The sequence below is a fragment of the Balaenoptera ricei genome, chromosome 19 (assembly GCF_028023285.1).
Source record: "Balaenoptera ricei isolate mBalRic1 chromosome 19, mBalRic1.hap2, whole genome shotgun sequence".
NCBI lineage: Eukaryota > Metazoa > Chordata > Mammalia > Artiodactyla > Balaenopteridae > Balaenoptera > Balaenoptera ricei.
In genome coordinates, this window is record NC_082657.1 from 6,974,948 (window position 1) to 6,987,514 (window position 12,567).

General features: G+C 56.2%; 2 protein-coding genes across 8 annotated transcripts in view; one reads left to right on the plus strand and one right to left on the minus strand.

Annotated features, from left to right (window-relative positions):
• The first annotated feature begins 2,577 nt into the window (after positions 1-2,577).
• On the plus strand, positions 2,578-7,940 carry FUZ (fuzzy planar cell polarity protein). Of its 5 annotated transcripts, none has more exons than XM_059905108.1 (12): positions 2,578-2,672; positions 3,311-3,432; positions 3,711-3,795; positions 4,017-4,085; positions 4,311-4,415; positions 5,082-5,132; positions 5,244-5,441; positions 5,588-5,683; positions 6,034-6,140; positions 6,216-6,280; positions 6,362-6,436; positions 7,444-7,940. In XM_059905108.1, exons 2-12 carry the CDS (start codon positions 3,350-3,352, stop codon positions 7,668-7,670), a joined length of 1,161 nt encoding a protein of 386 aa, XP_059761091.1. In that variant the 5' UTR covers positions 2,578-2,672; positions 3,311-3,349; the 3' UTR covers positions 7,671-7,940. The 5 variants fall into 5 exon arrangements, with proteins under 5 accessions (XP_059761091.1, XP_059761090.1, XP_059761087.1 ...); XM_059905107.1 differs by having other exon boundaries at positions 2,589-2,700; XM_059905104.1 differs by lacking the exon at positions 2,578-2,672 and adding an exon at positions 2,744-3,051.
• The window catches only part of AP2A1 (adaptor related protein complex 2 subunit alpha 1), a 37,236-nt gene continuing 32,382 nt past the window's right edge, over positions 7,714-12,567 (minus strand). The window contains exons 13-24 of one of the 3 annotated variants that reach the window (XM_059905102.1): positions 12,293-12,524; positions 12,009-12,176; positions 11,763-11,926; positions 11,378-11,443; positions 10,977-11,033; positions 10,789-10,871; positions 10,586-10,686; positions 9,258-9,379; positions 9,053-9,169; positions 8,891-8,960; positions 8,525-8,659; positions 7,714-8,153 (exon numbers count right to left, since the gene is read on the minus strand). In XM_059905102.1, coding sequence (XP_059761085.1) covers positions 8,076-8,153; positions 8,525-8,659; positions 8,891-8,960; positions 9,053-9,169; positions 9,258-9,379; positions 10,586-10,686; positions 10,789-10,871; positions 10,977-11,033; positions 11,378-11,443; positions 11,763-11,926; positions 12,009-12,176; positions 12,293-12,524 — 1,393 coding nt within the window. In that variant the 3' untranslated portion in view covers positions 7,714-8,075. Of the gene's footprint in view, positions 8,154-8,524; positions 8,660-8,890; positions 8,961-9,052; positions 9,170-9,257; positions 9,380-10,163; positions 10,687-10,788; positions 10,872-10,976; positions 11,034-11,377; positions 11,444-11,762; positions 11,927-12,008; positions 12,177-12,292; positions 12,525-12,567 lie in introns of those variants that run through there. The other 2 variants (XM_059905103.1, XM_059905101.1) reach the window with 2 other exon arrangements.

Consider the following 12,567-nt stretch of genomic DNA (forward strand, 5'->3'; position numbering starts at 1 on the left):
AGCCGGTTCCTTAAATGGGGTGAGGGGAGAAACAGTTTTTCGGTAGGCAGTACTTCAGGAAGTAGGAAAATTTTAAATTAACCTGGAAAGATGATCTGAGAGACAAGAAGGAAGAGGGAGAGCAACATGAATCATAAACATTTACGTAATTACAAATAAATATTGCCTGCATAAAATAAGAAATATATTCAACGAGGGCATTAAAAAAGTCAAACTAAAATGCTGACAACACTAGTTGGTTAGTCTGGGAGGGAGTTTAACGGAGTTAAGCTGTTATATTCTGTTTGTATTATTTGAGAGAGGGTTTAAGATCTTTAACTTTTTGCTGAATTAAATATGTAAGGTAAAGTTTCAAGGATAACCAATAAAAATAAAAGAGAATTCGTGTATAAATTTGAAACCAGAAGAAAGAGAAAATAATGGACTGAGGAAACAAACAAAAAAAAATCCAGTAAAAGATAAGAATGGAGGAAAAAAGCATTGAAAAGGCAGAACAAGAAATATAAAAATAAAATGATAGAAATAAATCTAAATATATCAGTAGAAAATAAATATAAGTGGACTAAAGAAAAAATTCATAGAACTACAGGGAGAAATTGATATTTTAGTTCATTTGTTATTTATTGCAGCTTATTCCTCTAGTTTAATGTAATTTAATGTGCAGGGTAAATGTCTTAATATTTCCTATCAGCTATTAGAAATCAAATCCAGAGTGCAGACAAAACATGTTTAAAAGAAACAAATGTGGGCTTCCCTGGTGGCACAGTGGTTAAGAATCTGCCTGCCAATGCAGGGGACTCAGGTTCCATTCCTGGTCCGGGAGGATCCCACATGCGGAGTAGCTAAGCCCGTGCGCCACAACTACTGAGCCTGAGCTCTAGAGCCTGCAAGCCACAACTACTGAGCCCACGTGCCACAACTACTGAAGACTGTGTGCCTAGAGCCTGTGTTCCACAACAAGAGAAGCCACAACAATGAGAAGCCCGCACACCGCAACGAGGCCCCCGCTCACCACAACTAGAGAAAGCCCGCGCACAGCAACGAAGACCCAACACAGCCATAAATAAATAAATTTATAAAAAATAAATAAAACATAAAAGAAACAAATGTTTTTTAATATTACTATATATTTTGTAAATATATTTGGATAAATGAGGGCAACTGTTCTCACAAAAGAGAAAAGATCTAGAAAACCATAATTCAAAAAGAGTCATGTGCCACAATGTTCATTGCAGCACTATTTACAATAACCAGAACATGGAAGCAACCTAAGTGTCCATCGACAGACGAATGGATAAAGAAGATGTGGCACATTTATACAATGGAATATTACTCAGCCATAAAAAGAAACGAAATTGAGTTATTTGTAGTGAGGTGGATGGACTGTCATGCAGAGTGAAGTAAGTCAGAAAGAGAAAAACAAATACGGTATGCTAACACATATATATGGAATCTAAATGGTTCTGTTGAACCTAGGGGCAGGACAGGAATAAAGACACGGATGTAGAGAATGGATTTGAGGATACGGGGAGGGGGAAGGGTAAGCTGGGATGAAGTGACAGAGTAACACTGACATATATACACTACCAAATGTAAAATAGATAGCTAGTGGGAAGCAGCTGCATAGTACAGGGAGATCAGCTCGGTGCTTCGCGACCACCTAGAGGGGTGGGATAAGGAGGGTGGGAGGGAGGCGCAAGAGGGAGGGGATATGGGGATGTAGCTATGCATGTAGCTGATGCACTTCGTTATACAGCAGAAACTAACACAACATTGTAAAGCAATTATACTCCAATAAAGATGTTAAAAAAAAAGAGAAAAGATCTAGCTGACTAAATTGATAACTTAATGAAGATTTACTTCATCACTTTAAACACACAGAGGTGAGACCCTAACGCATGTCAGCATAGGATAGGCTAAATCTATTTTGTTACATCCATAATATAGGTTAGAATACGACATTTAAAAAAGACGAAGTGTACTTATACGGTTTCATGAGAAAAATAAAGTTTGAAAACAACATTAACACAATAATCATACTTGTGAAAACGTGAATATTCTGTTAAACGGTAAAGCTTTTATTTTAGGGAAAGGATTTTGGGAGGAGTATTTTCACATTCTGCACAATACACTATCATGTATAAATTCATTACAAATAATATTATTTTCCGATTCTGGAAAATAAAGGATTTCATCTTTCTTTTTCTAACAGCAAAAACAACCATGCCATTTGTGTGTTACTAGGCAACGCTCGCCGGACCAAACCATCCTCGAGGGTGAGGGGAGAGATTTTGCTCTAAGGAAGTGCTCGGGATTCGTCATGCGGCCATCTTTGAGAGGGGCACAGCTGTTTCCAGCTTTAGAAGGGAACTAGGACTGAATGGCGGTTGCTAGGCAACGCCTAGGCGCTGTCGCCATCGTTGAGCGTGGCATAGTGTTTGCCACTACAAAACGGAAAGCCAAGCCAAAGCGGTTGCTAGGCAACACCTCGGCACCGTCGCCATCTTTGAGTGTGGCACGACTCTTTCTCAATTTAGAATGTGAAACGTACTAGTTTACGTGATGGTTACTAGGCAACGCCTTGGCGCAGTCACTACCTTCAAGTCGGGCTCTTAATTCTCTTAGTTAAATAGAGTCAAACCGCTTCAAGGAGCGACTAGGAAGCTTCGCAAGTACAATTAGCCGCCATCTTTGTTAGGGGTATTGTGACTTCCGGCTGGGGCGGAAGAGAGCGTAACGGGGCTTGGGGGAGGTGCTGGAATAGGAGTTGATGGGGGTTTGAGTTGGATGAAGAAGGCGAGAATCCATTCCTCTTCCAGTCAGCTCCCCATCTCGCCCTCTGTCGGCTTCGGACCGCAGCCTGACTTAGTGTGACTACCGGCATGCTCCAAGGCGGCCATTGACTGTCCCCACGAAGGGACTGGGAAGCGGGGGTTCCAAATGGGGGAGGAGGGGACCGAAGGCACCGTACATCTGCTGTGCCTCGCGGCATCCAGCGGGGTCCCTCTGTTTTGCAGGAGCAGCCGTGGCGGCGCCCCTGCCCGCCAACAGGTGGGGCCCCGGGCGCCTGGATCTCCGAAATAGAAGGGGTTTAGATGCTTGGACTCTGGGTCTTCAAGGGAGTAGGGGCTGGGGAAGTTTCAGAATTGGGTTTGGAGGGTCAAGGGTGCAATTGACCAGTGATCCTGGTTCCCCGAAGAGGAGGGGCCAGGAGATCTAGAGAGAGGAGGGGGTTGGGGACCTGAGTCATTTGTTCCCATAGAGGACGGGATTTGGGGGCTCCTGTCTAAAGTCCCCAATCTTTCCCCAGCTCCCATTCTCTGTCATCGGCTCCCTCAATGGCGTCCACATGTTTGGGCAGAATCTCGAGGTGCAGCTGAGCTCTGCGAAGACGGAGGACACAACCGTGGTGTGGAAGAGCTTCCACGACAGGTCTCCAAGGGTAGCTTGGGGGCAGGGCCAGGGTGATAGCCCCTGTTGAAGATGACCCCGAGGCCATCCAGGTCTCCAACGTCAGCTGTTTACCTGGCTGTGGGATCTTTGACAAGTCAGTTACCCTCTCTGATCCCTGAGTTTCTCTGAATGAAAAGCGGGTTGTGCTCGGGCATGGATGTAGCTGGCATCCAGGATCAAGGGCAGACCCTACTCTCCTCCCTGCCTTGTTTCCTTGGCCTGGACTCATTCTTCCTTCTCACCTTCCTTTCTCACAGCATCACCCTCATTGTTCTGTCATCTGAGGAGGGCACCTCGGAGCTGAGGCTGGAGAGACTACTCCAGATGGTGTTTGGGGCCATGGTGAGACTCCCCAACCCTCTTTTCCAATCCCAGGAGTCTGAACTCTCAGCATCCTTCTCCCTCAGGACCCAGAAATCCTGGAGCTCAGTCCCTCCTGCCTTGGACTAAGGAGTCCAGATCCCCAGTTTCCTCCTCCTGCAGACACAGGAGTCTGAGTCCCAGCCCCTCCTGTCTTATAACCAGTTATCCAGGTCCCCTGCTCGTCTATATGGTTCTTCTAGGTTCTTCTTGTGGGACTTGAAGAGCTGACCAATATCCGCAACGTAGAGAGACTGAAGAAGGAGCTGAGGGTGAGGCTGCAGGACGTGAGGATGGGAAGTTAGGATACCTGGTTACTGATATTTGGGAACTATAGTTCCCAGAAGCCCCTGGGGCAGCCTAACCCAGTGGGTTCAGGGGGCAGCTTGGTTGTATGACACCCCTCAGCAAGGCCCAGTAGGGCCAGTTTTCTGAGGAGGAGGCAGCAGATCTGGGTACCACCTGGGTCCTAGGCTTCTTCATTTTCCCTCTGCTAGGCCAGTTACCGCCTCATCGACAGCTTCCTTGGGGACTCAGAGCTCATCGGGGACCTGACCCAGTGTGTGGACTGTGTGGTTCCTCCAGAGGGGTCCCTGCTGCAGGTATTGGGAATGCCTTGTAAACTCTTAGAACTGTCCCTCTGGCCCTGGCTCAGTCCGCATCCTCTTACCCTTGGACCATTGCGTCAACCTCTTCCTATCCTTTTGGCTTCTAGTCCAACACCCCCCCTCCCTTTGACCCCGGAAGGATCTTTCTACACTGAGAGCTGCCCCTGCCCCTCCCCTGGTCACGGCCCTCCCGTGGCTTTCCATCACCCCCAGGACAAGGTCTCAGCCCCTCAGCCTGGTGTTGAGGACCTGAGGAATCTGAGCCCGCCAGCCTGCTCGCCCTAATCTCTACTAACTCCACAGTCCACCCTCTCCCAGCTGCCTCATGAGTCTCGCAAATCCGCACAACTTCCCAGCTTCCCTGCCCTGGCACATCCTGTTCCTTCTGCCTCGGGGATCTCTATCTCCCCTTCCTTAAATATTGCTCTGGATTCATCTGGCATGGCTTGCCTCCCAGCATTGTGACTCTTGGCAGGTGACTTGACCTCTCTGAGCTTCAGTAGGTTGTAGATTGCGACTACCTGGCATATAATACAACGCGATAAACCATAGCTGCTGCTGTTACAAGTATTAGCTTCAGTAGGACGTGTCAGGCTATGTAGCAATCACCCTACCTGTTTAATTTCACACTGTGACTTCGGATGGTACCTGCATGTGAAGATGAAGGAACTCAGGCCCAGGGAGGGTGAGACACATGAGCATGGCCACCAGGCAAGCTTTGAATTGTATGGCCGTCTCTTCCCACCCCTTACGCACCTGGGAAGTCACTGTCGGCCCTGCTCAGGTCTCCTGACTCGCAGCCGGCCTGCCTCCCTTACCCAGGAAGCCCTCTCTGGGTTCGCGGAGGCTGCGGGCACGGCCTTCGTCAGCCTGGTCGTGTCGGGCCGGGTGGTGGCAGCGACAGAGAGCTGGTGGCGACTGGGGATGCCGGAAGCCGTGCTGCTCCCCTGGCTGGTGGGATCCCTGCCGCCGCAGGCCGCTCGCGACTACCCGGTGTACCTGCCTCACGGGAGTCCCACGGTGAGTGAGTGGATGGGGCGGGCAGGGGGAAGGTGGGGGCGGGGAGGAGCGCGCAAGGGGTGGGACCTGGAGGCTGTCTGGAGGAGGCGGGGCTTGCGATGAGAAGGGGAGGAGCTCCGGCCAGCCCACCCTGCGGGCTGCCTCAGGTGCCGCACCGGCTTCTGACCCTGACGCTCCTGCCGGGCTTGGAGCTGTGTCTGCTCTGCGGGCCGCGCCCTCCCCTCAGCCAGCTGGATGCACAGGTGAATCTGGGCTACGTCCCGCTCTTCCCCTATTTCACCTGCTACCCGCGAGCCCCGGCCCTTCTCTGAGCACCCTGACCCGCGAGTGCGCTCTTTACGCTTGACTCGCCCTTGGCCCCGCCCCCGCCCCTTAGGCCCCGCCCCCTTCGGACTGTGCTCCTATCACCGTCCCCCCAGCTCGGCCCCTCTTTCCCTCTTACAGCATCCTTCCAGGCCTCGCCCCTTCCACGGTCCCCTCTGCCCTCTGCCCTTGTGGTCTCCTCCCCTGCTCTAGCCAAACCGCCTTCTCTTGGTATCCCCCCGACCTCACCCACCGGCCCCGCCTCTCTCGCTGACCACGCCCCCTGCAGCTTCTGGAGCGCTGGTGGCAGCCACTGCTGGACCCGCTGCGGGCCTGCCTGCCGCTGGGATCCCGAGCGCTGCCCGCGGGCTTCCCCCTGCACACGGACATCCTCGGGTAGGGCTCAGACGGGGGAGTGGGTTGGGGGTCCTCATCCCCTCTTTTCTGGCCGTGACACCTCTTTTCCCACAGGCTGCTGCTCCTCCACCTGGAACTGAAACGTTGCCTCTTCACGGTGGAGCCCTCGGGGGATAAAGGTGACTGAGAGGAGGGCGGGGCCGGGAGGGGCGTGGGCTGGGGAGGGGCTCTCTGTTACCCTGTCCCTCTTCCCCCTTCAGAACCGTCTTCTGAGCAGCGTCGGCGCCTCTTCCGCTCCTTCTACACCCTGGTCACCGCCACGCACTTTGCACCAGGTCAGCGGCGGGCACAGCGCCCCGTTTGCACAGGCTGGGACACTGAGTCCCAGCTCTCACAAGGTGGTGGTGGGGAAACTGGTAGGAGAAGCCAGCTGTGAAGTGGGCGTGGCTGTCTGTGAGGACTGGGCAGTGCACACTGACAGGAAGGCAAGGGAGGGGCAGGGAGGTCCCAATCTGCAGGTTTCAGGACCTCCTGGCTAATCCTAATAGTTAACACTGAGGCCTCATGTCCTGCAAAGTGCTTTTCTGTGTACTGACTCACTTCATCCTCATAGGTGAGGGCTATCTCCTGTTATGTCATCATTCCCATATTATGGATGAGGAAACAGGCTCAGCTAATAAGCAGCAGAGCCACGATTCAGCCAGGCAAGCCTGGCTCCCACATCCACACACTCCTGCTCTAGTGCTGCAAGTACACGCTTTGCCGATAGTCTTGGGTGGAGGAGGGGTGGTAGATTCCACAGAGCCCAGGTCCGGAAGGAAAAGTTGTCATATACGACCTGTAAGGCCCAGAGAGACAAAGGAAGGGACCTAGAGTGACACTACCACACTAGCGAAGACTCTGATGAATGTAACAAAATGGTAAAAAGCTCCACCTGGAAGGGGCAGATGACTGTCCCTTCCTAGCTATGCGACTCCACCTCCCAACCTGCCTCCCACCTGTAAGTGGGGCAGGGCCCTCAGCAGGGTTACGGGAGGTCTTCCCTGGAGCCCAGTGCCCGGCACCTGGGAAACATCTCCTGCGTGTTTATGATCTGTATTGCTAAGCAGATTACCTAGGGCTGCACACGCAGTGTCCCCAGGAAAGTGGGGGACTGAGGCTGGGTGGGAAGAGGGGGAGAAAGTCCGTGATCTTCTCAGGTCCTGACAGCTGGCTGGAGCTGTAAGGCTCTCCTCTGTCAGGAGTCAAACTTAGGCCCAGGATCGGGGGTGGCTCCCGGAGGTCGGCATCCTAGTTGTCCAGGCCCCACTGGTCACCTCGGCCCTCCCTGTCCTTCCTTCAGAGCCGGGGCAGCCAGAGGAGAAGGCGGAGGAGGTGGTCCATCGGGCCCAGGTACCGAGAGCCTGCTACCTGGTGTTGGGGGCTGAGGAGCCAGGCACAGGATGGCGACTGGTGGCCCTGCAGTTGGGGCCACGGCGGTTGCTGCTGCTGCTGTCTGCTCAGAGCCCCACGCATGGGCTGCGGGGCCTAGCCACCCACACTCTGCATGCCCTCACCCCACTCCTCTGACCACTGGGCGTGAGCGCCAGAGACAGACAAGGACATGGGGCTGTTAGCGTCTCTCTGTTTATTCGCTCACAATAATACACAGCCCCTGGACAGGGAGGGGGCAGGAGGGGCTACGACAGGGTGGGGTGGGAGGGGAGGAGGTTCCCACTTCCCTGGCCCCTCTCCCCTCTGTGCTTTGGGGGGGAAAGGGAGGGAGGGGGCTCCCCCTTACCCCCCAGAATGTAAACAGCAGCAGATGAACAAAAATAAAAATACAAAAGGCTGGAGAAAGGTCCTAGGCACCCCTCGACCCCGGGGTCTTCCCTGTCACCAGCGGAGGTCCCCTCGCTGCCCCATCCACCACGGCTGCCTCAGTCCTGGCGGCTGCCCAGTGCCGGCCACATCCCCGGGGGCAGAGTCCAGGGCTCAGAACTGCTGGGCCAGCAGCTCACACAGGTGACGGGAGACAGGCTCCTTGCTGGTGCGCAGGGTCAGCCGGTACATCTGGGGGGACACGGGGACTCAGGGAGGAGGCACAGAGGATGGCGAGCCCGGGGGATACAGGGCAGATAAATGATGAGAGGAGAGAAAAAGGATCAAGGGATCAGAAAGGTGATAGAAGGGACAGGGGAGACAGAGGTAAAGGATGGAAGATAAAAAAGAGGCCACAAAGGGTGGAAGGGATATGGAGAGATGAAAATCAGGGAGGAAAAGGGAGAGGAAGACCAGAGGATGGAGAGACAGGAGGGAGACAGGAGAGGGAGGAGACAGGGACACAGAGCAGAGGCACGTGATTAAAAGAACACAGTGAGGCAGGAGGGGGCCGGGTGCAGAGAATGCACACAAAGCAGGGAGCCTCGCAGACCACCACTCACCTGAGCCTGGGCATTGGGCTCCAGCCGGAGCAGACAGCCCACCTGCAGGGCTTTAGTCTGGATGATTCCAGCCCCCACGAAGTTCTCTGGGTTGGGGTCCACATTGTCCAGGAGAGCAGAGCCAAACCCCAGGAGCTGAGGAGGAAGGGGGGTAGCCGTCAGAGGGTGCCCGATCTCTGTTAACTCCCAGACAGTGGCACACCAGTTCCCCCAAACCCTTTGGAGTGGAAATTGGCCCCACTTTACAGATGGGAAAACAGAGGCTCAGAAGTTGAGCAGCCACTGCTCCCCAAATCCCAGAGTTGGAGAGAGAGGCAGGGCTGGGAAACTAGCCCCGGTGCCTCTCCTGTCTAGCCTGTCTCTCACCTTGGCCTTAGTGACTTCCGCGTCCATGGGGTGGTTGGCTTTGAAGATTTTCTGCGCCTCCTGTTGGGGGCTGGGGGCCGGGAAAGGTTCAAGTCAGGGATCTGGAAGCCCCAGCCCCGCCCACCCTGAGGGCTGCTTTGGCTCCGCCCCCCCGCGGCTCACAGGCTCAGCTGCTTCCAACGCTGGAAGAAGTCCTGGGCCGCCATCTCCGTCGGCTGGAAGAACTTGTTGATGGTCACCGGGAGCTTCAGGGTGAGGGATTGGGGGGCGCCCCCGTACCTGGCGGGAGAGGAGGGAGGGCTCTGTCAGACCACACCCTCGCCCCGGAATCCCCGCCCACCCGGCAGCGCCCCGCCTCCTGACTCACCGGAAGCGCACGGACAGGAGCGGGGGCGTCAGGAAGTCCCGCAGACACTCGATGTTGAGCACCTGCTGTACCTGCGCCCCACCGTCCACCTGCGAGGCCACCCGCTTGGTCTGCACGGCCAGCTGTGCCCGCTCGTGGTCAAGGAAGCCAGAAACAGGAGCGACCCGTGGTGGGGGGGGGTGGTGATGGGGAAGGGACTTGACCATCATCACCTGATGGTTCAGAACTTTCCTGGAACCCCAGCCTGCCGGCCCTTCAGGGACCCGGCGCTGCCGTCCAGGGCTCATCGTACATGGCCTAGCTCCAAAGTCCTTCCTAAGCCAAACCTCTGACCTAGGTGCCTCCTCTAGCCTTCCATAGTGGGCTCAGCCACCTCCATTACGGTACAGGTCACACCGTGGCTCTGAAGGCTGACCTGGGTTTGAATCCCAGCTCTTAGCACCTCGGTGACTATGGGCAAGTCACTTAACCTCTCTTAGCCTCATCCAGCACAAGTGCTCTCATCCAGCACAAGTACTTGTCAGTGTGTGTGGCACAAGGTAGGTTCACCAAAATGGTAGCAGTTAGTGTTGTCACCATCTACCTTTGTGTCAACAACCCATTGGCAAGGACGGGGTCTTATGTCTCTCTCCCCCGGGCCCTGCCCAGCACAGAGCTGAGCCTACAGGAGGCCTCTGGAAATGTTGAATGAACCAAAGAACTGAAAAGGTCATCAGGTTTTGGGGTCTAACCGCTCTAATTTCCAAGTTGTGCAAACTGAGGCCCAGAGAAGGGGGACAGGGGACTGACGACACTGCTCAAGCAGTTCCTTTATGCCAGCCACCCTTCCAGGGTCTTCGAACCAAACTGATCTTCAAAACAAGCCTGTGAAAAGGAGGAGGAGGATCTACACTTCACAGAAGGGATAGCAAGGCTCAGAGAGGCCAAGTGACTGGCCCAGGTCACACAGGAGAAGGCCGTGGTTGGCAACAAGACCCCCAGGCCTGGCTTTCAGGGGCAGGAGGCACTGGGATCATGGGTGTGGAGCCCGATGGAGGACGAGGTCAGGACACGGGAGGGGCCTGACAGGGACCAACTGAGGCCCAGAGCAGCTGTGATTCCAGAAGTAACACCTCCTGCATCCCTATCACCTGTCACTGTCATCTCCCGTCCTGTTAAAGAGGCCCACCCCATCTTACAGATGACACTAAATCTCAGAGAAGTACCATGGGCTCAGGCTTCCAAGTAAGAGGGCCAAACAGGGGTCTGGACCTGGGTCCATCTCCTTCCCAGCGGCCAGGAAGGTGGACCTGGAGGGGCGGGGCTGGAGCCAGGGGGCTGAGCCAGGCCGACAGGATATGAGTCTGGAGGTCTCCAGGGTGGACCACGGTGGGAGAGAAGTTCTGGAACTGCACTGAAGTCTTGTTGCCATAGAAGAGATACATGCGGCCTGTGGAGGATGAGGAGAGGTAGGGCTCCATCTGAGTTCCTTCCACGCCCTCCCGAAGCCAAGATCTCCCCGAGACTTCACCCCATCGCCCCCTGGACGCACCCAAGTTCTGCCGGAACTCTGACTTGACTCCAATCTGCAGCAGCTGGTTCTCAAACAGGACCCCGTTGTTCCTGCACACGAACCTGGGTGGGGGCGGTGGGAGCTCAAGATGACGGGTGCCCGCCTGGCTCCTGCTCTGTGCTTCCCACTTGTCCCCACTGCCCTCCCCAACCTCACCCACGACTCACTTATTCAGCAGCTCATCGGCTTCTGGGATGGGCGGGCCAATGTCCTCAGGACCTGGGCTGCAGGTGGGAAAGGAGAGAGATGGGAAGGGGCTTGGGGGGCTAGAGGTAAAGGCCCAGAGCTAGTGGTGGGAGATTGCAAGCCCTGAAGGAACAGAAGCCCAGAATCCATATACCCAGATTCCCCAAAGAGCCCCAGAATCAGACTGGCAATTGCCTCTAGTGGGAATAGGACCCTGGCAGGTACCGTCAGCACCCCCCTACCCTGTATCAGACGGCCCTGATTTTCACTCCCTTCCAATTCCTTGCAGCTCATCAGGAGAGCTTGATGAGAGCTCCCAGTCCCCTAACCCTCCCTGGGGACACGGGAGTCTGCCCCCCAACCCCCTGAGGCCACCCCTTACTCAGCAGCTGGAGCTGGGTCAGCCAGCAAAGCCATGGGGCTCTCAGGGGCAGGCGGCTCCAGCTCGCTGGGCCATCCAATCCCAGAGCAGACAAGAGAAGACAGGCGTGGCAGGCAGCCAATCCCAGAGAGGCAGCAAGAGGGCGAAGAGAGACGGAGGGGGGAGGAGGGAAGGAGAGAAGGAAGAGCAGGCTGAGACATGGTGATGGGAAAGGACAACACAGGGTGGCCAGGGTCAGCCGAGAGTCCAGAGTGGCCCAGAGGGAGGCAGGAGGCCGGGGGAGGCGGCAGCCAGGGCGGACAGAGGCTCAGGGACAGGGAGGGAGGGGGGAGTTGGGAGAGGGCAGATGGAAAGGGGGCAGCCCTGGGCCCAAGGCGGGCGGTACCTGAGGAAGGCCTCCTCGGGGGTGGGCCCCAGGCTAGGCTGGGCGGCCGGGCCATCGGAGAATACGTCCACCAGGAGGTTGCCCGCACCCGAGGGAGCTGGGGGTGCCGCTGGGGGAGGGGCTGCCCGCAGCCCCAGGAGGTCGGCGGAGGGTGAGGGCGTGGACTGCAGGGAATGCAGGCACAGGTGAGAAGAGAGGACGGCGTGGCGGGGCCCCGCCCCCGCAGCCCAGCCCCACGGGACTCACCACGGTGCTGGGGGTGGGCTCCACGCCCCCATTGATGTCATGGCTGCTGGGCTCCCTCCGGCCGTCATCCAGGGCACTGCCGGCCCCCGGCCCTTTCTTGCGTTTCAGCTTGGCCAGGATGGACGACTCGCGCTCGGGGAAGGGTGGCATCTCCTCCAGCACCGTGGCCTGCGGGGTCGGGGTGGGGGGGTTGGGGGGGCAGGAGCAGGTCAGGGACGGGCGTCCCGGGGAGGAGGAGGGGACAGAGGTGCAGAGGAGGGGCGCGTGGGGGCTGGGGCTCTGACCAGAACGTCCGTGCTGGCCACCGAGCTAAGGGTGAGGTACTCGACGGCGCGCTGCTGCAGCTCCACATCGGCGTTACGCAGCTGGGAGCCGGCCCGCAGGACACCCTGGATGGTGGCCTTGGTCTCCGGGAAGAGGTTGATGAACTTGATGTAGGTGGACAGCAGCAGGGCCCGTGTGGCCACGCTGCACAGGTGGAACTTGGAGTGCAGCAGGGAGAACTGCACCGGGGGGCTGCAGGGGGCGGAGCCGGGGGTGCGCGTCAGCAGGTGGCCAG

Coding starts and splice junctions, on each gene's coding strand:
- FUZ (XM_059905104.1), top strand. CDS start 2,941: ATGGGGGAGGAGGGGACCGAAGGCACCGTACATCTGCTGTGCCTCGCG. Junction 4,086..4,310: donor GACTGAAGAAGGAGCTGAGG/GTGAGGCTGCAG, acceptor TCCCTCTGCTAG/GCCAGTTACCGCCTCATCGA. Junction 4,416..5,081: donor CAGAGGGGTCCCTGCTGCAG/GTATTGGGAATG, acceptor CTGCATGTGAAG/ATGAAGGAACTCAGGCCCAG.